This window comes from Misgurnus anguillicaudatus, chromosome 2, assembly GCF_027580225.2.
Source record: "Misgurnus anguillicaudatus chromosome 2, ASM2758022v2, whole genome shotgun sequence".
NCBI classification, from domain to species: Eukaryota; Metazoa; Chordata; class Actinopteri; order Cypriniformes; family Cobitidae; genus Misgurnus; species Misgurnus anguillicaudatus.
The window spans coordinates 19,415,001-19,442,025 of record NC_073338.2 but is presented as its reverse complement, the minus strand read 5'-3'; the positions used below and the strand labels follow the sequence as shown (position 1 = coordinate 19,442,025).

Sequence of the window (27,025 nt, the reverse complement as noted above, 5' to 3'; positions counted from 1 at the left end):
TCAGGATTTTGACGTGACTCGAAATAAACAATAAATCTGAAATCTTTTATATTTTATGATAGTTCCCCTTTACCTAGAATTTGCAGAAGTACTGTTGCCATTTGATTATGAGTTCCCATTTGTTTTAGGTTCTTATTGGCTGCTTTTCTTCGTTATTTGATCGTTAAGTCATCTTTAGTTTTGTGCCAAATGCCTGTACCGGATTTTTTCATGCAGTTTGTCCTCCATACCAGCAGGTGGTGACGCTCATCGCGTCACACGAGCTCTCTAGTCAGGGAAGTTCTCGCGTGAACATCCTGCAGAGAGTGGACAGAAGTCTCTAAAGCCCTCAGAGTTGTCAACAAATCTCTGCGAAGTGTTATATTCACATTTGCACACGAATACCCCGATGCGCTTGTTTTTACATGCAGCAGAAGCGCTTGAGTCGCGTTCACAGTCGCGCCGTTTAGTTCTCGGTTGAAGTTTCGGGTTGTTTTCTCTCATCTGTGTCGCTTAGCTGGTTAGCGTAGCACACACAGCCGCCCGGATGCGCTGAAGCCCCGCAGTTTTAGCTTCAGCAGCTCTGGCCTTCCGACGTGCACAAGCGGCTTCAGTCATGTCAGGCGCTCGGCAGCAGTCCGGCGGCACGCCGGGATCCGTTCCCGGAACGAGCTCTGGAAGTACGAGCAGCGGGAGCGGTGGCGCGCAGAACGGGAGCAGCTCGGGTAACGGGGTGTCCTCGCGGACTTTGGGCACAGGAGCCGAGGGGCCAAGCGCTCGGCAGGGTTTAACGAGCAGGAAAAGACCCCTTTATAACGGTCTTATCAATCCTTATGAGGACAAGAGTAATGATTTTGTATGGTAAGTGGACGAGGCTGCAGATGTGTTCAGTGAATGTTTTCACTTTACATTTCTATACGCGTGTTACTGTAACGTTAGTCAAATTTAAAACCGTAATAATTATCTGTGTATATTCAATTGAATGACACAGTTGTGTGTGTCCAACCTAACCAGACTTTTTTAGGCTTCTGTTTTTTGGTGGTTTGATAGTAAAGGGAAGCCCTAAATGTTTCATGTTTTTCCCTTTTTTTAACAGCCCTATATGTTTTGAGATGATAGAGGAAGCTCACATGACAAAGTGTGGCCACAGTTTCTGGTAAGAGGCATTTGTTTACTAAACCTAATCTGTTTATAAATTTTGCATTTACCTATTTCACTAACCTATTTTCTCCACTGTAGTTATAAATGTATACGACAGAGTTTGGAAGACAGCAACAGATGTCCGAAATGTAATTATATAATTGACAATGTGGATCAACTATACCCCAACTTTTTAGGTATGTATTTTGTAATGCAATGTGTGTTTTATAATGTCCTTGTAACTCAGAGTATTGCATTGCAAATGGTTGTGGGTTCCCAAAAATGTATAGCTTAAATGCACAGTCCAAGTCAATATTCATTGCCAGACGCATGAATGTAAATGTAAGCCAGTTTTAATGAAATCAATTTATTTGGTTAATATGTTAATTTAGAGATTGTTAATTGTCCTCTTTTTGTAGTAAATGAACTAATCCTAAAACAAAAACAGAGATCGGAGGAGAAGCGTCTGAAACGAGACCATCCTGTAAGTCCACCTTGCTTTGAAATTTTCAGAGAGATGTTGACATCTGAGAGTTGATGTAGACAGAAATTAATGTGTTTTCCATAAGTAGGACATGAGGAATAGTTCGCCCAAAATATAAAACTTAACAATTTACTCAACCTTAAGTTGTTTCGGGTGTTTATGCTCTTATTCCTTTAATTAATTTTTTTTACTTGCACTGTATAGTGAACAAATCATTAAAGCTTACGAAAATAGACTTGTTCACTATATTCCATGCTGATCTAGGGTGATGGATGGATGGATGAATGGATGGATTGATAAATAGATACAAATTATTCAAAAATATTGTTTGCTTTATTTTTATTTTGTTATACATAAGCTCATCACATACTATCTGCACTGATTGTACTATATCTAGACTAACCTAACAATAAATAATATATTTATTTTATTTATTATTTAAGACAATGGCAACTATTTTAATTTTTTGTGTCTTATTGTGCATGTTTTTTATGGTATTGACAGAATGGAACCAAATGGCAGGTTTTCCAGGACGTCCTTGGCGCAGATCAGGAGAATATGGATTTAGCGAATGTCAACTACATATTAGAGTACCTGTTGCAAAAAAAGAAACAACTGGAGGCGGTTTGTATCTTCTAGATAAAACTACTAGTTACAGGCAAACACTACTAGTTAACTCCAGTTCTGGGTTCCTCAGCTACCACAGATAATATTTGAAGAGTTTGGTTCCAAAACGCAATAAATCCATTTTGACAAATTTTGGTAAAAACTTGTTTTCTATACCAAGAAAGTGACGAGATGAAAACTGCTATTTTCTGTTACAAACTAGAGGTCGACCGATATGGCTTTTTCTCTGGCCGATGCTCATTTTGCTATTTAGAAATCAGGGCAGCCGATGGCCAATATGTTTGGCCGATTTTCTATATGTACATAATAATCAAAATGTTCTCATCATTAGCAGATATTTTAAATGTAAAAATGTCACTATATAAGTCAAAGTATTTAAAAAAATTATGACTGGTCTTTCTGAAGAGTTTTAAAACCTCCTCTGCAGTAGGGGTGTCAACAATAATCGATTCGGCGATGCATCGCAATGCGCGCATGCACGATTCAGCATCGATGCAGCAAAGTGCCATAATCGTGCCCCTACTCTGCAGCATGCATTTATCAGACACAGATATTACCTGACACTCTGCTGTCATAATCTTTGATCAGTTTTTTACCATGGCTTTTATTGCTTTGTAGGATAAAATCCTTATTTGGTAGACCTGATAAATTATTTATTCATCATAAAGTTAACATAGTAAATGTCTCTGTTTTTTAGTTGAGACCTGTTATAAGGGCAAATCTTTCTAAACACATTTACATTCTCATTTCTGAGGCGCTATAAGTGACTGATTGTGCTGACAGTGACGTCTTGTGAGTTTAGTGTTGGGACAGATCTGTTGTTCAACCGTTCATTCAAACGAATCCGTTCAAAGGAGTCAGTTCGCGAATCGGACGCGTTACGTTCTAATCCAGGCTGAGCAGCGCGACTGTAAACAAAGTGTTACTGTAACAACACAAAAACATTTCCTTTGTGGATATGATTTGGTCTTCTGACCTTTCGTCATCGAGTCAGTTTTGTTTTGAGTAATAAAAGCAGGGAGACAGTTTAAAGACAGAAAGCGTGCGTGCGCGGCTCTGCTCTCTCAGTCACGCAAACAAAAATCATCATCACTCATTAATCACATGAAATGAGCCTAATCTTTGCACGTACAGTGCACCACGAGACATAAGCCCGTCGCGCTGTTGTACTGGCTGTTTAATTCGCGTAATCCCGCCATCGTTTACTAAAGCTGTTTGTAAACAAGGCACGGCTGCACACACACAGAAGGGATCTGCTTGCAGCAAGAGGCAGCGTCACAAGTTCTACAACAATGCTTAGGTGCCTGCAGATGCGCCTGCATATTAATTGGCCTAATTTTGCAGCAAAATCGGCCAGTTCCCGAACCGGTTAATAACGTTCCATGTCAGCTGTGGGACAAACAAATAAGTAGGCTGGTCATTAGTACATTAAACTTAAATTATTATTCTAAGTCTCTATCTTGTTATCAAACATTAAAAAAGGCTACATTATGTAAGGGGCATAACTGTAATTCTGACATGCCTACATTTGTTGAATGCACTTAAACACGCGCGCACACACACAGACAGAGGACGAATTTCAAACGGCGCTTTGGGAAGAAGATGCAGCATAAACGGTCGTGAAAATTACGTTGTTTTTTAGTGCTTTATTTGCCAAATGTATTTTAATCTACTACAGTATGAGACACAGTAGCACAACTGTCTCTCAAGTTTACACATGAAGAGTTCTGATCTTTACAAAGCATAGGGATAATCACGTCTGATTGAAGTTGGACCGGACACATTCAACCGCATGGCATCTGTGCGTACAGAAAATTGCTCACTTTCGCACTTTTTTGCGGTAAAAATGTTTATAATCACTTAAGTGTTAACATTTGCAAGCCTTTGAAACACGTGCAAATGTGAATTAATTTGTGTATTATTAATCCGCGAATCGCAAGCGAGCCGAACCATGGGTCGTTATCGGTACGGATCACGAAACAACTGCGATACATTACACCACTAATTAGTATTAAAAAAACAAACATCTTGAGATACCTGGTAGCCTACAATATTTACCTCTTATGATTGAGCATTAGAGACTTGGGCTTGAGTAAGCTATATGCTGGTGGCAAGCTTCTCATTTCTCCAATGAGTCAACGACATCCGGAAGTGAACTTTACAGAGTATTGCACAGAAATCTTGTCAAATAACGAAAAATAATAACGTTATTAACCGGTTACCATTATTTTAAATAAACGATTCTGTTGCAGAACATATATTTTTTTAAAGTTTCTGGTTTCTGTTCTTTGGAAAACATCAAAAGTTTCTGGTTTTCGTTCCGTGAAACGGTTCAAAGCCTTGATTTATTTAGTTTTAAATAATGTCAAATGATGAAAGGCTCCCAACGACCCATAGCTGGTCATCACAATTGCAGTGTACTTTGCATTTGTTTTTAATGTATTTCATAGGAAATTTATCATATTTTATAAGGTGGCTAATTGGTATGAATTCATAAGACCAACTTTAAGTTTTTGTGCGATTTGCCCCTGTGAAGTTGAGTTTAGGGGTGTAGATTAGTCAACTCGTGAAATACGTTAGAAGAGATCAGGTTGGTTCAAACTTGGGTATTAAAGATGACATAACACACACAGTTTCTGTGTTATCTCATGTCATCTTGAGTACCTATAGAGTAGTATTGCTGCATCCATACATCCAGATTTATAAATATAAAGACAGATACATCTATATGACTTCTTTCTAAAAATTGCCAAGCATCTTCGCATTATCCCTGGATAGCTTTTGGTTTACTATATGTTTGTGTTGTTTATATGCATTTACAAAATAAAATAAAATAAATAAAGCACAGACATTTAATGCAGTTTTACCGCATAGGTTTCTGACTCGCCACCGGTTCTTTTATCGCTGGGACCACTCCATCTATCAATTTTAAACTGTTTGCAAATCCAGCGTCGAACTGGGCCTTATAAAACTTTTGTCATTGAAATGCCGTGAACAAACACACTGTCACCACTCCGCTGCTTCCCTGGAAAAAAAATGAATGTACTGTTCCCTTAACACTGGGTTATTTGGAAAGCAGAACAGGGTTATGTTTTACTCACTATCAAAAACACACTTCTTTGGTGACATTGTTGATTTTGTGATCTAAAAACTAAAAGACAAAAATATTTCTCAAGGGAATGCTACCAACGAGTTCTTTAACCTAAACAAAGCGTTTTTATGGGCGTGCTCTCGCTCTGGCTAATGTGTGCATTCTCTTATGGTCATACTTTAAAAAAAAAACTTTCCGTCACTACTCCGTCAACTAGATTTTTAAAACTTTACCCATGTTTAGCATAAAAATCGAACTCTTTAACAGTATACATAAGTCAGAATGCGTAAAAGGGCATTAGACATCCTTTTTAAGTGAATATGCATATTATACTGCTGAGTTTTATGACTTCACATTATTGAGGTTTCTGCATTTTAGGATGTATATTGAACTACCTGATGCACAACCGCCAAATTCTACTTCTTAGTAAAGTATTTGTCTGTTGGTATAAAACTATGTATATTTCTTTATTCTAAAACTATAGGTATGTGAAAGGTCCACATTATTAAAGGAATAGTCTACTCATTTTCAATATCAAAATATGCTATTACCCTAACCAAGAATTGTTGATACATCCCTCCATCATCCGTGTGCATGCACGCAAGCGCTGGGACGCTTCGATAGCATCTAGCCCAGCCCCATTCACTCAATGGCACCATCCAGAGACAAAGCCAGAAGTGACCAAACACATCAACGCTCCTCCCATTCAAGACGAATAGCCACACAAGCAAGTTTGGTGGTACAAAACAAAACGTAGCGCTTTTCCAAGCGGATCCAAAAGAGGAACTACATTTTATGGCGTAATAGCACTTGTGGGAGTACTTCGACTCGGCGCAGTAACACCCTCCCTCTCCCATTATGAGAGTGAGAAGGGGAGCGGACTTTTCAGACGAGTCGAAGTACTCCCAAAAGTGCTATTACGCCATAAAATATAGTTCCTCTTTTAAATCCGCCTAGAAAAGCGCTACGTTTTATTTTGTACCACCAAACTTGCTCGTATAACTACTCGTCTTAAATAGGAAAAACGTTGATGTGTTTGGTCACTTCTAACTTTATCTCTAAATGGTACCATTGAATGAATGGGGCTAAGCTAAATGCTATCAAAGCGTCGCAGCGCGCTCCAGCGCTTACTTGCACGCACACAGATGATAGAGGGATGTATCAACAATTCTTGGTTGGGGTAATAACATGTTTTGATGTTGAAAATGAGTAGACTATTCCTTTAAGCATAATTTGTGATATAGGGGCCCTGTTGAATGACTACTATAATGACTTTCTGATTGCTCTATGAGGTATTTTATTATTGTTTCTTTGCTGAACTTTCTCCACAGGAATCACAAGCCGCCCAGCGCCAAATCTTGATGGAATTTTTGAAAGAAGCCAGACGAAACAAAAGAGAGGTTGAGCCTCCGCAGATATGTTTAAAATAATACACAGTTGTTGACAGCTAGATCATTAATGTCTCCTTGTCTTCAACAGCAACTGGAGCAATTACAAAAAGAACTCAACTTCTTAGAAGAGGATATCAAAAGAGTTGAGGTCAGTTTAATATAGAGCCACAGGACGGACTAACAGAAGTCATCCTGTGTTTGTTTGAAAAACTTGTTGCGAACAATGTGTCATTTTAGTTAGCGTTATGGATCTGATGTATCTAATATATTTGTGTAATTGTATTTTAAGGAAATGAGTGGAATGTACTCACAAGGAAGTGACATGGACCCCAATCTAGACAGCACTGTTCCCCAGTTTGAAGCTCCCTCTCCTGCACCCAGGTAAGTTGGTCAGCGTATTAAATATAACACAACTCAAACCATATTTGTGTCTATGGTGCTGACATCTATGTGCACTACTGTTCAAAGATTTAGGGTCACCCATCAATGATTTATATATTTTCCAGATTTTAAAATGATAGTAAATCATGCAAACTGTGGAATAGGACAAAATGACACTGTTGTGATTTAAAAATCTACTCAATTACTCAAATGATTAGTAAAATATTATTTTCTCCTCTACACTCACAACATTATTTGAGGCACTGTTGCTGTGTCTGGCACTTCAAACAAAACAGTGTTTCTCAAATCACCACTTTTTATTTTTTCACTTCGAGTACAAACAATACTTGAGCTTGTAAAATCTGAGTGATTTGTTCCCGCTCCCTGACACGTGAGAAATTTCAGAGTGTCTGGGCATCAATGACGCACTTAGATTAATGGCATCATGTTTAAGAAAGTTGCGGTTGTGACAGTGTTGCCAGCTTTCCTTCAGCTTCTGTTTTTTGGCCACCCATCCAGTGGCTTGTCATAAATGAGTAAACTATTGCCTTTATACGTGATTTTAGTTTAGTTTGCACGCATGCTGGAGTTATTGCATATTAATATCATAGCCGTTATAGACATACGCAGTGTTTTCTAATAAAAATCTGTTTTGTTTTTTAATTTCCAGTAGTAGCATAATAGACCCCGCAGAATACATTCAACCCCCTTTTGGTGCAAGCTCACAGGTAAATTTAAGCCATTTTTTTCCCTCTTGCTTTGCCAAGTCATTATAACCTTATGTTATGCTCATATTCATTGTTTATTGTTATACCTTATGCTTATTTTTAGGGTAAAAGACAGACGTGGTACAACAGCACTCTTGCATCACGGCGGAAGCGGCTGACCGCACACTTTGAGGATCTGGAGCAGTGTTACTTCTCCAATAGGATGTCTAGAATAACAGGTTGCTTCCTGTTTTTAGCTTTTAAAGAAATAATTCTTGTGGTTGTATAAAATGTGAAGTATTTTACGGTTTATTTTTATATCCAGTACTGTCGTCTTGCTTACTTGCTTAGAAAATGTGTGTGTTATTCTCATTGGGACAGTTTCCCGCACAGCGTTTAGATTAATCCAGGACTAGGCCTTAGTTATACTAGGACTTTAAAAACATACCTTACTAAAACAATATTGGTGTGCATCTCGAGACAAAACAAATGGCACTGATTTATGTTAAGATTAGTGCAAGATGCTTTTAAATAAAGAATAAGCCCCGTCTGGGAAACCGCCTCTTTAAGTTTAACATAATGGCTTGTTCTTTCACAGATGACAGCAGGACTGTTAACCAGCTAGATGACTTCATGGAGTGTCTATCAAAATTTACCCGTTACAACTCTGTGAGGCCTCTGGCCACCCTTTCATACGCTAGTGACCTCTATAATGGCTCCAGTATTGTGTCCAGGTAAGCTAAATAAAACTATTTGAAGTGTTTCATGTTTGTGGATTGTGTGACGACTGCATGTTTATGTTTTTAATGGTACCAGCAGAGGGCAGTATTGTATTACTGAATATTATTATTATTATTATGAATTGTGTTTTTTGAGCACCATCAAATTTTCACACGCTGATACTGAGACTTATTTATTAATCTAAAATCTATCTATCATCTTTTGCAGCATTGAGTTTGACCGCGACTGTGATTACTTTGCCATTGCCGGTGTCACTAAGAAAATTAAAGTGTTTGAGTATGGAACTGTGATCCAGGATGCTGTGGACATTCATTATCCTGTCAACGAGATGACATGTAACTCTAAAATTAGGTATAAAAAGTATCTGTTATCAGGGGCTGACCTAAATGTTCTCTGTTCATTATGCAGTAGCAGACCAGGTCGTTACGCTCGTTTTTTTTTTTTTGTCTCTTAAATAGCTGTATCAGCTGGAGTAGCTACCACAAAAATCTGTTGGCCAGCAGTGACTATGAAGGCACTGTCATTCTGTGGGATGGGTTTACAGGCCAGAGGTCTAAAGTCTACCAGGTAATAAGCATGTCAGGTTTATTATGTTAATAGATTCTATACACTCTAAAAAAGATGTGTTAATTTAACACATTGTTTTGTGTTATCCTATTTAACACATTGTGTTATTTTAACACATTTTGTAATTTCGTGTTGATTTTATGTTCAAATAAATAAAAGGGACAACACAAGATGTGTTAACACAAAGGGTGTTGTTCCAAAAATAACAAAGAAATTATAACACATTATATGTGTTGTCCTTAACTAGACACAAGTTGTGTTATTTTAATAAATTCATTTTAAGAGTGTATTAGTACTTTTAATAGTTTATGTTGAAGTCTATGTACTTTGGAAAGTTCTCTTTTTTTGCATCTCCACTTAAATTGGTTTTTGCTCCTTATTCGGTTTAGTTAAAGGTGCAGTGTGTAACTTATAGAAGGATCTCTTGACAGAAATGCAATATAATATACAAAACTATATTATCAGTGGTGTTTAAAGACCTTACATAATGAACTGTATTGTTTTTATTACCTCAGAGCGAGGTGTTTTTATCTACATTCAACAAGGGTCCCCTTATATGGAAGTCGCCATTTTGTGCCGCCATGTTTCTACAACAGCCCTTAACGGACAAACTTTATTTCGACAAACAAGTTTTCTCAGACGATGACATGTTTGTCGTGTGGCAGCTACCGTAGGTTCTCTATGTGTTTTGGTGAACGGTGGACTGAGCTGTTGGTTGCAATTCGCAACCTCACCAATAGATGCTGCTAAAATTTACACACTGCACCTTTAAAGCTCCTATAACACACGCTGTTTCTGCATTTCTGATGTTAATCTGGAGTACCTATAGAGTAGTATTACATCCTTTATATCTCCAAAGAGTCTTTCATTTAATCAGATTTATAAAAGAAAGATTAGCTTTACCAGTTCTTTCCGATAACGTACGAAAAAATGAAGAATGAGGAGTTACTACCGCGGGAGGAGCGAGTACGAGTCATGCAACACTATACAACACTGCTTAACTTATGATTCACTGCATGTTCGTGTCATTTATATAATATTCACGCGCCTATTTCCAACATAAGACAGAAGTCTTACTTACGGCATGCAACTTGTGACCCGGTTGGGATATCCAGCGCATCAAACACACACGCAAAACTCCGCTGCTACCCCGGATAATAAACTATATCCATTGTTTTCATAAGGCTGGATTTCTTCTCCTTACATCCAAAAACACACTTCTTCTTTCGTGCCATTGTTGAGTTGTGAAATTAAACAAAGCTGTGTCGCGTGATGTGATGTTTGTAAGTTCTAGCGTCTCCTGCTGATTGACGGGTGGGCGGGGTTTTCCGGGGGAAGTGCCCATAAAAAAAGTGATATGTATAGAAACCCCTGACCCCCTAAAAAACCCTAAAAACTTTCCAAAACGTATACGAACCCTGGCGAAGTGCATTCGGCACAGAAATGCTCTGTAACACGCCCAACTGCTTTTTTGACATGTTTGCCTACGTTTAGCATGAGGAAACAACTCTTAAACTGTGTTAATAAGTCAGAATGCATAAAATACCATTGAACCCCTCCTTTAATTGAATTAAAGGCGGAGTCCACGATGTTTGAAAAACACGTTGGAAAAGGAGACGGGCCGACTACCAAAACACACTTTTAGCCAATCAAATCAAATCAAATGCCAGGTTGCATATGTGTGGGGCGGGTCTATCAACAGAAGGTCTAGATTCTATTGGGGTAGGGGCGTGTTTGTTTGGGTGATTTCAAATATCAACATTGGCTTTCAAACATCGTGGACTCCGCCTTTAAGGTAATACTACAAAATTCTTGAACATTTTGTTCTTGAACTTGATTTTGTTGCATTCATACGAATTACATCTGTTAAATGTAAGTTTACCTAATCTATTGGTACTATGTTGAATATGAAAAAAATGTTGTTTATAACCAGATATATGAAACACCAAAACCACAAAGCCAGTCATAAGGGTCTTTTTTATTAATATTTTGTCACCTGAAAGTTGCATAAATAAGCTTTCCGTTGATGTATGTTTTGACAATATTTGGTTGATATACAACTATTTGAAAATCTGAAATCTGAGGTTGCAAAAAAATGTGAATATCGCCTTTTTTAAAGGTTTCCAAATAAAGTCCTTAGCACTGCATCCACTCACAAAAATAAAGTGTTGATATATTTATGGCAGGAAGTTTACAAAATATCTTGATGGAACATGATCTTTAATATCTTAACGATTTTTTGTCATAAAAGAAAAATCTATCAATCTAGAAGAAATCTGTTTAGTCAAACTTTTTAGTTTTGTTTATACAGATTATTTGATTTCATGGATTTTTTGTCTATCATAAGATTTCTTATAAGAAGTGTTGTTTTTATTAATGTCTTGGAGTTTCAGACATCTCTCACTTGCAATTTCTTTATGCCTAATCTAAGTCGGATATTGACTTTCAATTTTCACAGGAGCATGAAAAGCGATGTTGGAGTGTGGATTTCAACCTCATGGATCCTAAGCTCTTAGCGTCAGGATCAGATGACGCAAAAGGTATTTCTTTATGCACCATTTCATCTTTGATTCTTACGGAGACTTCCTTTTATAAATACTCATAAATAAGTCGTCCTATTCACAGTCAAGTTGTGGTCCACCAACCTGGACAATTCAGTAGCCAGCATTGAAGCGAAGGCCAATGTATGCTGTGTCAAGTTCAGCCCGACCTCTCGCTATCACCTTGCTTTTGGTTGTGCAGGTACAGTGCACATGTATAATTTATTGAAATCGATATTTTAAAAGTTGAAAAATGCTTTTAACATTTTGGCAAATGTGAAATCTCTTTCAGACCACTGTGTTCACTACTATGACCTGAGAAACACTAAGCAGCCCATCATGGTATTTAAAGGCCACAGGAAAGCAGTGTCGTACGCCAAATTTGTCAATGGGGAAGAGATTGTCTCTGCGTATGTATATACCATCTATCTTTCATTAATTACATTTGAATGCGCTGGGTGTATTAGTCATTGACAAGAAGTTACTTCATGTTTTACTAATGGGATAAAATGGTTCCCGTAAAAACAGATCTTAAAGGGGCTATATGTAAAAATGTATTAATTGCTTTTTTAATTGCATGCGAGTGTGTGTGGACAGCTTGTATCAAAACCTAAACAAACAAGATCTTCACAGAGTTTCTGTATTGACTATGAAAGGATGTAGACTTTGTATTAGCAAGAATCTCTCAATATACAATACGTATTAAAATAGCATTTTTAGAATCAAATAGAGACAGAGCGCAGCGCGTCATAACCTGAAAACCACGCTCACCGGGGGGGAAAGCGATCCAACAGTCTCCGTTGACTTTGTATTGCGAGAGGACGCCTCCTTATCATTTCTGGCTTATAACAAAAAACTGAATAATGCCTAAAAGCTGCTGTGTGACAATATGTACAGCTAACAAGCCAAAGTACCCAGAAATAAGTTTTTATAAGCTGTCGAGCCGTAAACAGGGGTGCAAACTTGTCACCTTTCGGCGAAATTCGCCGTTTTTGATCCAAAATAGGTCATTCTTGTGATTCGTCTAGATCCGATGAGTTTTTGAAATGAGGGGTGAGGGGGGTCTGCCGTTGCGACTGGGTAGCAGTAAATGAAATTATGAAAATCATGTCCAGCTATTGTGGTAATGATGTCAGTTTGGCGGGTTATGTTTTACAATTTATAATCACCTCATTTGCTGCCGAAGTTTAAGCAGTCTGCAGATTGAGCGCACTTTCTCATTCGAGATTACGCGCCCACGTCACGTTGCTGTGCGCGTGGTCATAAAAGCTTAACATTTGTACACCGCAGTTTTAAATTAAGTGATTTTAAGCCGTTGAAACACAAACAACAGTGCTATATGCGCTATATACCTTTTTCTGTTTGAGAGGAGCGTGGAAGCCGTGTATCCACTTCTCATTAGGCTTGTAAGTATTTTTGCCGCTGTATTAGCCTTTAATACACACATGCGTCAAAATTCCCGGTTTTTGCAAGTGTCCTCATAAACACGACAATTCAGGGCTTAAGAGAAAGTAAACAGCTAAAAGAGAAAACACATGTGTAACAGATCCGGAGTCGGACTTCGGTCTTAAAGGGGAAGTTACCTAATTTTGCTCCTGTCTGTCACTCGTGTTAATCAAACAGTATTGAGAGAAAATCTCTCACTGCTCTTAACTAAATCACTTTTCTACCTTTAATAACATTCGTCAAATTGTACACGAGTTTGATTCGAGTTGCTCGTTCAGGGTTCATATTCTGTATTAGAGGTATGACTGTGGAACAGAAAAAACCCTAAATTATTTGTTTATTTGTACTACTAAATAATAATAAAAATGCAAATTTCTTTAACACTTTACAAAAAGGTTGTATTTGTTCACATTAGTAAATGCATTATGAACGAAAAATGAACATTATATTGTATATAAGCATTTATTAATTTTTGTTTATGCCATTACAGTAATTGGTTTTAGTAATTGATGTTGCATTACTTAATGCTAACAGTTTCAAATTTGATTTAAATTAAAATGATAAAATCAAATTCAAATGCTAAAATGAATAAGATTTACAATAAATAAATTACAAATTATAATATGTATGTATGTATGTCATATATATATATATATATATATATATATATATATATATATATATATATATATATATATATATATATATATATATATATATATATATGGGTCAAAGACGAAAAGGGGGTTTAAAGCATAAAAAAAATAAAAGTGTAAAAGAGCTTTAAATTTAGTCTTTTTCACATACATTAGAATATGTCCTGTTTAACTATATGTTTTTCTGAGCAAAAAAGAATTACTACCATACATTTTTACTGGAATTGTACAGAAGACACCAACTAAAATGTCATTCAGTGTAACAATATTTTTATGCAAAAAAATATTATCAGACATTTTTAGAAAAACTATTATTTGATGACACATTACAAGACTCTATTTATAGATCACAGTGCAGACACCAAATACTAACTATTTGTCATTTTAAAGCATTTTACTTCACCAATATCCTTTAAACCATTAGGTTTTACCCATTTGTCAGCAAGAAGTTTTTGTAAGGAAGTGAAAATCAATTCAAATCAAATAAAATTTTTGAAGGATCACACATTATTATACATATTTTAATAAGTACAGCTCAGAATAGGTATATTGTTTCATTTCTACATGAATATATCTGTTACACCGAATGACCATGGTTTGTTACACTGAATGACATTTTTGACAAAAATAGTGTCATTGTTTCCATTATTGCAATGTTTTGAATATTATTCTGTATCATTTTATTCCTTAACAAATCACAGAAGTAGATGCAGAAATTAATAATCATTTTTATTACATAATGCATATCATATTCGTAAAAATTAACTGAACAGGTGGTAATACTGTATAATAAGATCCAGAACTGCCCTTATACGTTTAGCTTCTGCCCTGTGTTTTTTTTTATTTTCCCGCCATTGCTTTCGCCTCTTCTCAGCTGCAGCATCTGATAAATTCCTGATTAACAGGTGATCAGGATTTGCAGCCAAGGCAGCTTGCTTTCTTCTCTGGTTGCTGAAATACAGATTCCATGTAATTATTGACATAAAATTATTGACACAGATCTATATAAAACGTGTTATTAATTAAAAATACTTTCTGTTTGGCAACATAAATGACATGTTATCAGGATTTGTGGCCGGAGAATCCCCTCAGTGGCCTCTCTTAAAGGGATAGTTCACCCAAAAATGAAAATTCTGTCATCGTTTACTCACTCTCGTGTTGTTTCAAACCCGCGTGAATGGAAGGAGGATATTTTGAGAAATGTTTGTAGCCAAACCTTTTGTGGGCCCCATACTATGATACTAAAAATAATAATATGGAAGTAAATGGGGTCCACGAACGGTTTGGTTGCAAACATTGCTCAGAATATCTTCCTTTGTGTTTATCAGAACAAAAAAAATCATACAGGTTTTTACCAACGTGGGAGTGAGTGAATGGTGACCAGATTTTCATTTTGGGTGAACTATCCCTTTAACTTGTGGTATAGGTAGGGTGGAGTCTCTATCTAAAAACAGCAGTAAACTATTATTCTTTAGGGCTAGGCTTGGACACAAATTTCACGATTTGATTCAATTTCAAATCAATTTGATATTGATTAACATCATCTGAAAACAGCATAGACTGAAAGATTGATTATTGGGATTTACAAATCACTATTGTTTCTTCTAAATTAGAAATGATTAAATTCGAGAAATCTATCTTTTTAAACCCAGCCCTATTATTTTTACATTGCACTCCTCAATACCTTTCTCGTCTCCTTGCTAAATGCATTGCCCTAGCTACTGGGTCTGCATTAACTTTCTGCCAGTGCCTAGAAACTTTCTTTTTGTTTGTGGGCATCTAAAAGAAATCAGTACCAAAACGACAAAAATACATTAAAACAATAATATTGATAAAGTTTGATATATTTTTTTGTGCTAAACATCCCTCATTTATCTGAATTAGAAATAAAATGCAAAAAATGTTATCTAAACAGTGACACTATCATTCAGTGTAATGGATGACACTGTGGTGTAACATACAATTTGCATTACACCGAATGACAAAACATTACCCTGAATGACGAAACTTTTACTTAAGCTAATATTAGAAGTTAACAACTAGATACCTATATCAAACAGTGAACTTGACCAGAAAGGTTTATCATCATTACTCACAACATCTACTTATTTTTCAAATAATCTAACAATAAAAGTGTTTTTTTGCATTTCACTGAATGACAGTCATTTTTGTAACTCAAGATACCACACTATGAAAAGGTGAAATTATCAAGTATTTAAGAGCAATAAACTTACCTTGCTGAATCACCAGATGGTCTTCAGGGGGCCTTTTGATGATGTCACAGACTGCTTGATGACTATTGTTTGTTTATTTAATTTCAAAATGGTTTCCTGATCCCGTTACACTGAATGACCTCTGACAAACTGCATATTCGGGACAAAAGTCCCCTAGTTGTTTCAATATTTAACGAAAAAAATAACACATAGTCCTATTAATATAAAACAGCCAACACTTATGTGAACATGCCAAGGAAGCAAATATTTTTTTTAACATGGTATTTTATACGTTTATTTAAAAATCTATTAGTAAAATCATAGTCCGGACCATTACGCTGAATGACGATTTTACACTTTGGAGCATTATTAAACTCATATTTGGTCATTGTATTTTCACAAAAGTTATTTGAAACATAAAAGTAGACATTTTACTTTCATTTTATAGGTGTTTTTTGTATGTAAAATCACTTTTGTAAATTATATTTGATGCGGACACCAAAATGGTGACGTCTCGTCTTTGACCCATATATATATATATATATATATATATATATATATATGAACGCTTGTGTCTTCGTCACCTTTTTCACCCCTGATGAGTTTGCACCCCTGCGTAAAACCCAGTCTTTAAGGAGAATAAAGTGGATTGCCGACTACGTTTCCCCCTATTGGATGCAGTTTTACTAATAGGAGTACTATGAAAAGTTGCCTGTTTCCATTTCTGTTTCTTTAAACGCTCGTTTTTTGAAGTCGAAAGTTTATAAAAACTTATTATTATTATTATTTTTTTTTGGTTGTTAGATGTACACCTTGTCACACAGCAGCTTTTAGGTATTAATCTGTTTTTAAGTTTAATCTGTAAATACTTTTTATAAGCTGTCGACCCCAAAAAACGAGCGTTTACAGACACAAAAATGGATACAGGCAACTTTTCATAGTACTTCTATTAGTAGAACTGCGTCCACTAGGGGGAAACGTAGTCGGCGATCCACTTTATTCTCCTTAAAGACTGGGTTTTACGGCTCGACAGCTTATAAAAACGTATTTTTGGGTTCTTTGGCTTGTTTGCTGTACATATTGTCACACAGCAGCTTTTAGGAATTATTCAGTTTTTGTTATAAGCCAGAAATGACAAGGAGGCGGCTTCTCGCAATACAAAGTCAATGGAGACGGTTGGATTACGTTCCCCCCCCGGTGGGCGTGGTTTTCAAATTTGCATAACTGCGCTCTGTCTCTATACAGTATTGCTGAACAAAATGTCATGATACATGTATCAGTATTTTCTTATACCCCCCTACTGTTGATTGATTTTTATGTAAATGACTCAGGACTGGGATGCATGTGCAATAGCCCAAGAAATACGTTTTCTTACAAATTTAAGTATTTACAATGTTTAAAAACAGCAGTATTGGTATCAAAAGTCCTAATCCATGAGATATCTGAGATACTAACAACTGTTAACTAAATTCAAGTATGACTTTCCACAGCTCAACAGACAGTCAGCTAAAACTCTGGAACGTGAACAAGCCCCACTGCCTGCGCTCTTTTAAAGGACACATCAATGAGAAGAACTTTGTGGGTCTGGCGTCTAATGGAGATTATGTAGCATGTGGTGAGTAGGAGTATAGTGGAAGTAGGAATGGCCTTTCTTTAGAAGCATTTAAAGGTTTGGGGTTGTTAATATATTTTTGCCAGTTTGTAATCCTAAAGCCAGTTTGTAGTTATAATGAGAAATAAATGTATGTAGATGCTGCCTCATTCAAATCATTTGAAAGCTTTATTAAGTCATTAAGGAAATTGATCAGCCTCATTTTCTTTCCCTATAGGAAGTGAAAACAACTCGCTATACCTTTACTACAAGGGGCTCTCCAAGACGCTTCTCACTTTCAAATTCGACACTGTGAAAAGTGTCCTAGACAAGGACAAAAAGGAGGACGACACCAATGAGTTTGTCAGTGCAGTTTGTTGGCGAGCACTACCTGATGGGGTACGAGTATGACTTTGTTTAATATCATTTACTCAGCCTTTTTTATTTTGATGAACACAAAATAAGACATTTTGATAAATGATGGTAAGCACACAGCTGATTGTAACCATTGACTTCCATAGTAGGAAAAACAATATGATGGAATTCAATGGGCACCGTTAGCTCTGTGCTTACCATCATTTATCAAAATACCTTCTTTATGATTTGTCACATGTTTTCCTACTATGGAAGTCTATGGTTACAATCAGATGTGTGCTTACCATCATTTATAAAATATCTTCTTTTGTGTTCATCAGAAAAAGGAAATTCATGCAGATTTAGAACAACATGAGGATGAGAAAATTATGACACAATTATCATATCCAGCTCTGCGATTACTTCTGCTTTCCTTTGTGCAAGCACGATCAGTTCAGTTTTACTAATAATGCAACATATGGATCAAAGTCAGCCTGCCTTTTATCGTGTCGTCACCGTAACAACATTCCACATGTTACTTACCTTACTTACACATTTTTCCAGGGAACAAAGCGCGACAAATATTGTGTGCAAAACCAATGTGCTGACTCAACTGAATTTCTCCTTGGCGTCTTTGTCTTAATTAATTGGGTTTCTCATCCTTACATAAATTACTCTGACATAAAATGTCATGGTCTTTGTGCGCATTCATCCCATCATGGGTATAATGAAATACAAAGCAGTGACCAGGGAGGTTCGTTTCAATCAGAATGCTTATCAAGGCAAATGCATATTAGGACTCTTTCTCTAATTAAAAAAAAAGAATAATTTAGATACAACATCTACATTTATGGAGCTTTTCCATTGCATAGTACCCCACCGGTTGTGTCAGGTCAGCTTACTTTTGGGGGCTTTTCCACTGGGTGCAGTACGTAGTACCCGATCCTTTTTTTTAGTACCACCTTGGTCGAGGTTGATACCAAAACCTGACGCGAAAACACTGTACATCACTGATTGTTCTGAGAGAATCATCTCTACCAGCATCATCGCTATAATGTAAAAGATTAGCTTTACCTTCATGCTAGCTTGCGCTGCACCTTTTAGCGATGAAAAACATCCACAGGTTGAGAATCAGGAAAACCATAACAGTGTTTTCCAGACTTGCAGTTTGTGGTGGACATTATTTGCTTAAATGCAACTTAAATTAGGCTCAGCGTAGCGCATCGACTGATGCCGTGGGTTTATACAGAAACTGTCATGTGAGACAGAGGTTGTGATAAACGCGATGTGCAAACATCTATTTGTGGTCTAATTTTTTAACATCTAATTTTGACTGAAAAATAAAATGTATGGGAATGTACAACGCCGCTCTCACATGTATGATGTCACAGCAGTAGGCAGCACAAATATAACGACACGCATATAATATAATCCCTCCCACTACGAAGTGTTACTAAACTCGATGAAAAAGCTAACCAAGCCAAAGTGAGCTGACCCGACCTGACCTAAACAAAACAGTGGGGTATTCTGCAATGGAAAAGTGCCATTGGTGCAATTTCATTTGGGAGGAGCATGGTCATGTAAACCCAGCTTGAAGAGGTCTCTATATATAGCTGTCCTTTGACCTCTGTCTAGTGTTTTTTTTTTTTTTGCATCTTCCCTCCACCCTTAAGGGGCTGGACACACCAAAACTTTTAAACGCGGCTGAAAACGCCTTGAGGACGCCGAATGCCAGCTGTTTTTCAGCTGAGTGCCAGCTTTCTTCAGCTGAGCGCTTTGATACTGCAGCTGCGAGCCGGTTGGTTGCTGTGGTAATGTCCCGCCCCTCCTCCACTGTGATTGGGCGGCTGTGTGAGAACTGACATTGACGAGCGGAGCTTTTCTCCCAAAGTTGAATCTCTGTCAACTCTCGACGCTCAGCGCCGAGCGCGGAAAAACCGCAGAGCGCCGGTTTTCAGCGCGGAAAAAAACAGCTAGCTACTGGCTTATTTGAAAAACGCAGAGCTTCCATTGGAAACAATTGAAAACATGCGCCGGCCGCGGGCATAAAAGCGTTGGTGTGCACGCCCCCTAAGGACTCGTTATAGTTGTGCGTAGGTTCCGCGTTGGTTTTCATTTATACTTTTGCGTCGACGTACAAACACACGCGCAGACCGCTGGTAGCCAGTAACCACGCGTATAACCACAGTAGCAGCGCGAACGCCAAAGAAGAAGAAGCTTAGCAAGTTAACCCACAAGTGAAGAAGAAACCGCAACTTGTTGTGTATAATTTGAGAAGACCAGCAATGATGGAAGTAAATAAACAACGACTTTTTTTGCAGTTTGAGTTAAATCACTCCTCAACATGGCTCATCTTTGTTTTCACCGTCACAAACGGAAATACCTATGAAATTGTTTTTTTTACCTGACGGGAGGGGTTCTGGTGGACCAATCACAGCACTTGCGGTCCGCGTAGATCTGACGCGCTGTTAAAATTTTTGAGAGGTGCACGTCAGGCTACGCACAGGCTACGGATTACCTACGGCGTAGAGCTTACGAACGACTATAAATCAGGCTTTACTCTTAGCTGGTATATCTATTCCATTAAAGAGGGGGAGGAGTCCTCCCCTCAAACAGCACGCCAAATATGCTTTACCATCATAATGCTGGTTGAGATGATAAAAAATATAGATGAGGCGGTTGTGCTATCACCTTTGTCGTGATTTTCTTCTATCACACCTTGCAAATGTTGGTATTTCATTTTATTATCTTTTTACTGAAAACCATATCCTTATGCTGTACTTTCCTTTTTGGCGACTCATTCATAATACACTCCTGTGTCTCTTTTCACACCTGTGTTGCTTACTGTAGCCCTTTCCTTTATGAACCATAGATTTATTACAGTTAAAAACATGGTTACTATTGTTAAACCATTGTTACTACAAAATATGGGTTTGCTTTAAAAACGACGGTAAAATTATGATTATTGTAGTAAAACCATGTTTTTTTGATAAAGGTTTGCTTATAACCAGTTAAGTTAAAACCAGTTGTGAAATTTACACCGTACCCTAACCAGACGCAACACTGTGATACACGATATAATGCATCTTTTCCATGTTAATCTAAGTTTTTGTCTTAACCAGCCGCAACATTTCTATTTTAGAAATGGTTTCTATTTCTGCGATGTCACAGCTGCTCCGCATACACTGTAAAAATTCCTTGTTGCACTTAAAAAATTTTATCAATTTGAAGTTACAATTCATTTCAGCTTTCATGACTGATGAGGAGCTGCTAAATAATAAAAATAAAATTGAAAAGGCGTCTAGTTAGGACATGGTGTTGAAGGGAAAGTGAAACCTGTTACTGTGGGTTCACACCAGCCGCGTTTGAGTCGTCAATTACGAGTCTACCGCGTCTAGTTTGCCGCTTGAACATTTTGAGTTTACTCGCTTCAATCGCGCATGAAATTCTAGTCATCGATACATTCACACAGAAATTCGTGTCATGAGAGGGGCTTCTGTAATCACGTCACTATTAGAGCAAGCTCCTTGGTAAATGTGACGTGTTTTTCCGCCAAAGTTCAAATTTTTCAACTTGCGCGTTTCCCACGGCAACCCTCAATGCGTGGCATTCGTGCGAACGAGGAAGAATCGCGTCTACTGCGCTAGAGGTCTTCTCGGGTCCAAAGAAATGTACCCGACCCGAAATGACCCGAATGACTTCATACCCGCACCCGACGTGCATAAATAAATTTTTTTTAAAGAAAGACCCGACCCGAGACAAAAGCTGAGAAAATTAGACCCGAGTCCGACCCGAACTAGTGAAAATTTTTTTTTTAACCCAACTAGAACCGAATGTAAACGGCACTGACGTGTGGGCATTCTGCAGACCCACGCGCAGCAGTCAGACAGAAAGAAACTCCGGTGGCCTTGCACCAATTTGGCGAGCTGCTCCATTCGTTTTACTTTGTTATCTGACGACGACACCAACGTAACCGCTAAAATGTACATTTATAATTGACTGACATGTTTGTCTCAACGAAAATGAACCTTCCGACAACCACACAATGTCGCAAGCGCTCTTGGCAAACAGATGAGAGGTTTGAAAAGGACATTGACGCACACAGGCGAGAGAGTTTGGGTCTTCTCGGGTCCGTTCAGAAAAAAACATTCATTTTTAAATTACCCGAGACCCGATGCCGCTATTATTGTACCCGACCCGTGTCCGAGGCACATGTGAAACTTTTAGACCCGAACCCCATCGGGTCTCGGGTCGGACCTCGGGTTTTCGGATCTAAGTGGACCCGTGAAGACCTCTACCTCATTCGCGCTGCGAGACCTCCAGACCGTGCATCAACGCGTCTTCACATTGACTGGTGTGAACGCAGCATGAGTCTGTTAGTGCCACATTTGGCACTTAAATCTTTTAAAAAATCTAAAAAAATGCTGGAAAATACTCTGTAATTTTATATTTTCAGTAGTTATTTCTAAAATGTCTAATTTCAGCCCTAATACATACCATTAGACAACCTTCCCATCTTTGATTTAGCGAAAAACTGTTTTGCACGTGTTGTCAATATACTAAAATGAATTTATTTCCGTTTTAATTCTCAGGAGTCAAATGTGCTGATTGCAGCCAACAGTCAAGGAACAATCAAGGTGTGTTCATACTGCATGACAGTCGAAGTAGATACGCAAAGATGTGCATTTACTGTAAAGATCTATACAGAGCTGTGTTATTACTAATGGCTAAAGTGTAGTCACAATCACTTAGTTATTATTAAAACTGTATCCACTGTTATTCTCGGAAATTGTAAACGAATTCCAAGCATGAATGGCAAACTAAACATGTTTTTACTTCTCTCTAAAGGTACTTGAGCTGGTCTGAAGGTCCACTTGAATCGAATCGGAGGCTTTTAATGAACTGCTGCTTTACTGGCAGTTTATTGAAAGGGGCTAAAGCTTGGAGCAAACATTTCCAAGAAGCAACCGGCAGAACTGGGTTTTATCAGCATTATATTTGTAAAGGACTTGATCATTCTGCATCGTCGTACTATCGTTGTATGTAAGGACCTGTTTGTGCTAACGGGGGCTGGTGGTGAATGCCTCTTTTTGACGAAATTTTCTGAAATAAAGGTTTTGACAGATAAAGTTATTGCACATCTTTGAATGTGGAGCGAAAGGAGCGTTTTGAAATGAAACCTGCGTTAAACCTTTACAAGAGACCTTTACATTCTAGCCAGTCCGGGACCTACGAGACATTTGAGGCCAAAGCACAAGACCATAACACAATGAAATACTTTTTGTTGTATAAATTAGCAATCTTTAAATGATTATTTTTGAGCCTGTTGTATCCATATATGTTTTTCATACAACGTGTCTGTATATCCCTAAGATATGTATGAGCTTTGGCATATTCCAGCGGCCTTCCCCAATGGAATTACTGAACCGTCTTTACCTATTGTCTTTTTTGTTGGTTACGTGGACATGCTTATATTTAAAGTATACATATTTTGATATTCCCATTTACTTCTTGTATGTCCCACAAAGTCTCCACAACCTTTGCATGAGATTCTCCAGTGCTCTCAAGTATTGATGGTATTTTGCCATCTTTGCGATCTCTGTGGCTGTTTGGTCACACATTTTCTAACGTGGCCTAAATGATAACTCGTCAAGTCTTAATGACACTATGTATCCATCATTGGGATTACTTAACATCACAACCGTAACGTTGCTGCTCTCTCATCTTTTAGTTCTTCTACAAGTGTTATTTATTTTGAATAATTTATAGATATTGTGTAAACATCAGACCCGTAATATCATAGGTCTCAAGCTTTATTCATAAGTCCTATGTTGCATCCCAGTTACTCTGTTTATTATTTACCAATTTTAACACGTTTATTTAAATGAATAAATGATTCTTTTTCATCGGTTATGTACAGTGTCGCTTTTTGGAATAGACATCCGGTTTTTTATCTCTCAGTACTGTGCACTATCGTGCACTTCCTATAATGCTAAGATCTTCATCCAGGTTCGAGTCATTTCATAGCGTTAATATTATTCCCTTCATACACCTACAGTACACCCCCAGCTTATTTTTAGGAGCTTTTTATCAGTATGTGTGTTCCTTGGGAATCGAAACATGACCTTTTGCACCGGTAACTCAATTGTGCTACAGGAACACAACTACATGAACTCATAACCCACATGATGATGATTTTACCTTTGTTGTGTATAGCATCTATTATATGGTTCCACTGGGCTGTTGAATGCTTTATTCTGATTCTTTATTTTATTCTGGTTGAGAAATGTTCCATGGGTATGCATTATTTTTCGATAAACGCACCTAACCTGGCAAATGTCTTAGCAATGTCTGTGGTAATAAAGCAATAAGCCCCGCAAAGCAGTGGGCTTCACGTCGTGCCTAACAACGCCCCTTAGCTGTTATAAAATGCACTGTAAGCCCACTGCTTTGCGGGGCTTATTGCTTTTATAAAACGGTTAATTCATATGCATAACGTTGGCGGGATTTCATAAAATAAAACACAAATAAGTTGTAATTCTATTAGTACCAATAATACTCTTCTGCCAAACAAAGTAGTTCCTCAGAATCAAGTGTGACTGCAACAGAGCGCAGTTCCCAACCAACACAGATGCAGCAAAGACACAATGAAAATATGATTTAAGACTGTGGTGTTTATTTTATAAATCAACATTCATCTTTTGTGTATTTATACATTAACATTTATATCGTGCAACTGTTGAAGTGATGATCAAATATGCTTGGAAGCATGCTTAACTTTAACTCTTCCCCCGTCAGTGTTTAAGTTTGGGTAAGATTGCCACCCAGTGGATAGTAGCGGAGATAAGAATTTGAGGTAGAAACTCCTAAGGGAGCGTTTTCTCTTTATTGATTAGATGACTCAACAATATTTATTGAAATTTATCTGGATATCGCCATAATTGTGCTATTGTAGACAAATTTTCATTTTAAAGTGATACTCCTGTAATGCGGTCTGAACCGTGGGTTTACCGGGGTATTTTATCACGGCTTAGAACGTGTTTCAACCAATCAGAATCAAGAACCAGAACTGCTCATTTTATAATTGAAAATAATGCACACTGTGTAACGGCACAACACAAGTGTGCATTATTTTTGAATAATTCAACGACCCATCGCCAATTATTCCTTAGCAAACTACTACCTATTCAGCCATATGATGAAACATTACGTTCGGTGCAAATAAATGAAGCCCAACGCCCAGTAACTACATTCCTACTGTCGTGCATGATGGTAATAGCTTTAATGGCTGCTGTAAGAAATGGGGTTTGTTGCCATCAAGGATAGGGAAATCTCAGCTGAAGAACATGCAGAGATCTGCATTTAGAATAGATTCATTTTCAAGCAGGCTGATGAACCAAGACGTGGCAAGAAAAAGGAAATATTCTGTAATGGCTCAGAGCCCAGACTGCAGTCTAAATGAAGGTAGGTATTACTTGAAACCTATTATCAGCACTCTTCATTTAATATAGCAGTTGAAGCAGATTTGTTCAGGTGAATGTCCAGAGGTCCAACAGTCTAAATGTGCAAAGCTTACATCCAACATCATTGATAAAATGTATGGCTGTCATTGTTGCTAAAGTACAAACATTTCTTATAAATGAAAAATAAAGTCTTTTATTCTGTAAAATTGAATAAAGACATGTATTTTGTGTTAAATTTGAGACGTTGAAGGAAAAAGGTGGTTGGCAATGAACAAAATGCAAAAATACTATACTAATGAATAAGTAAACAAAGAAAACATTTTTCTTGGGGGGTCAACAGTATTTCATGCATTCTGGCTCATTAGCACAGTTTAAGAGTCGTCAGAAGACCCCATGGGTACCACTCATCTCCACTACAAATATGATGAGTCTCGATTTCTGTTGAGGCATTCAGATGGTAGAGTAAGAATTTGGCGTAAACAGAATGAGAACATGGATCCATCATGCCTTGTTACCACTGTGCAGGCTGGTGGTGGTGGTGTAATGGTGTGGAGGATGTTTTCTTGGCACACTTTAGGCGCCTTAGTGCCAATTGGGTATCGTTTAAATGCCACGGCCTACCTGAGCATTGTTTCTGACCATGTCCATCCCTTTATGACCACCATGTACTCATCCTCTGAAGGCTACTTCCAGCAGGATAATGCACCATGTCACAAAGCTCGAATCATTTCAAATTGGTTTCTTGAACTTGACAAAGAGTTCACTGTACTAAAATGGCCCCACAGTCACCAGATCTCAACCCAATAGAGCATCTTTGGGATGTGGTGGAACAGGACCTTCGTGCCCTGGATGTGCATCCAACAAATCTCCATCAACTGCAAGATGCTATTCTATCAATATGGGCTAACATTTCTAAAGAATGCTTTCAGCACCTTGTTGAATCAATGCCACGTAGAATTAAGGCCGTTCTGAAGGCAAAAGGGGGTCAAACACAGTATTAGTATGGTGTTCCTAATATTCCTTTAGGTGAGTGTATAACAGAGTATTTCTGTGCCAAATGCACTTTCGCCAGGGTTCCTACAAGTTTTGGGAAAAAAAATTTGAACATATGTAACAATCTTGCTCTATTTCTATTATGGGCAATTTCAGTGAAAGTACAGTGGAAGTCCTTATATGGGCACTTTAACCAAAATAGCGCACACACACACACACCAACCAAGAGCTGACATGATATCAACATTTCCAAAGAAGTGTGGTGTTGTTTGTGAGGATGCAGTTTGTTTAAAGCTGGATTTCATTGAAATGGGCGGCCCCAAACGGGGACCATAGATCATGAGTTGCGGGCGTTAAGTAAAACTGCATTGTCTGTGTTTTGATGGCAATCAGCGTGTAAGTGCATATAATGAAAACGACATGAACATGTAGTAAATCATAAGTTATCCAGAGATAGTGGGATAAAGTTTTGTGTGTGTTGCTTGCTCGTGACTCGCTTCGCCCATAGTATTACATCTCCAGGGGTCCGCATTCGAAAAGAATCTGTACAGCTGATCTGTCTTTTATAAATGTGATGAAACTTAAGACTCTTTGGATATATGGATGTAATACTACTCTATGGGAACTTAACATAATATGCCGAAACAGCGTGTGTTATGCG

At 37.7% G+C, this 27,025-nt stretch overlaps 1 protein-coding gene across 1 annotated transcript; it reads left to right on the top strand.

Moving 5' to 3' along the window:
- Nucleotides 1-277: 277 nt before the first annotated feature.
- On the top strand, nucleotides 278-23,821 carry cop1 (COP1 E3 ubiquitin ligase). Its single transcript, XM_055201779.2, has 20 exons — nucleotides 278-840; nucleotides 1,076-1,135; nucleotides 1,219-1,316; nucleotides 1,539-1,603; nucleotides 2,108-2,227; nucleotides 6,653-6,721; nucleotides 6,801-6,860; nucleotides 7,002-7,093; nucleotides 7,764-7,821; nucleotides 7,925-8,039; nucleotides 8,399-8,534; nucleotides 8,749-8,892; nucleotides 9,000-9,108; nucleotides 11,567-11,648; nucleotides 11,734-11,850; nucleotides 11,941-12,058; nucleotides 17,454-17,578; nucleotides 17,793-17,953; nucleotides 22,501-22,545; nucleotides 22,757-23,821. The coding sequence occupies exons 1-20, from the start codon at nucleotides 596-598 to the stop codon at nucleotides 22,772-22,774; spliced, it is 2,037 nt and encodes a 678-aa protein (XP_055057754.2). The 5' UTR covers nucleotides 278-595; the 3' UTR covers nucleotides 22,775-23,821.
- Nucleotides 23,822-27,025: the final 3,204 nt, after the last annotated feature.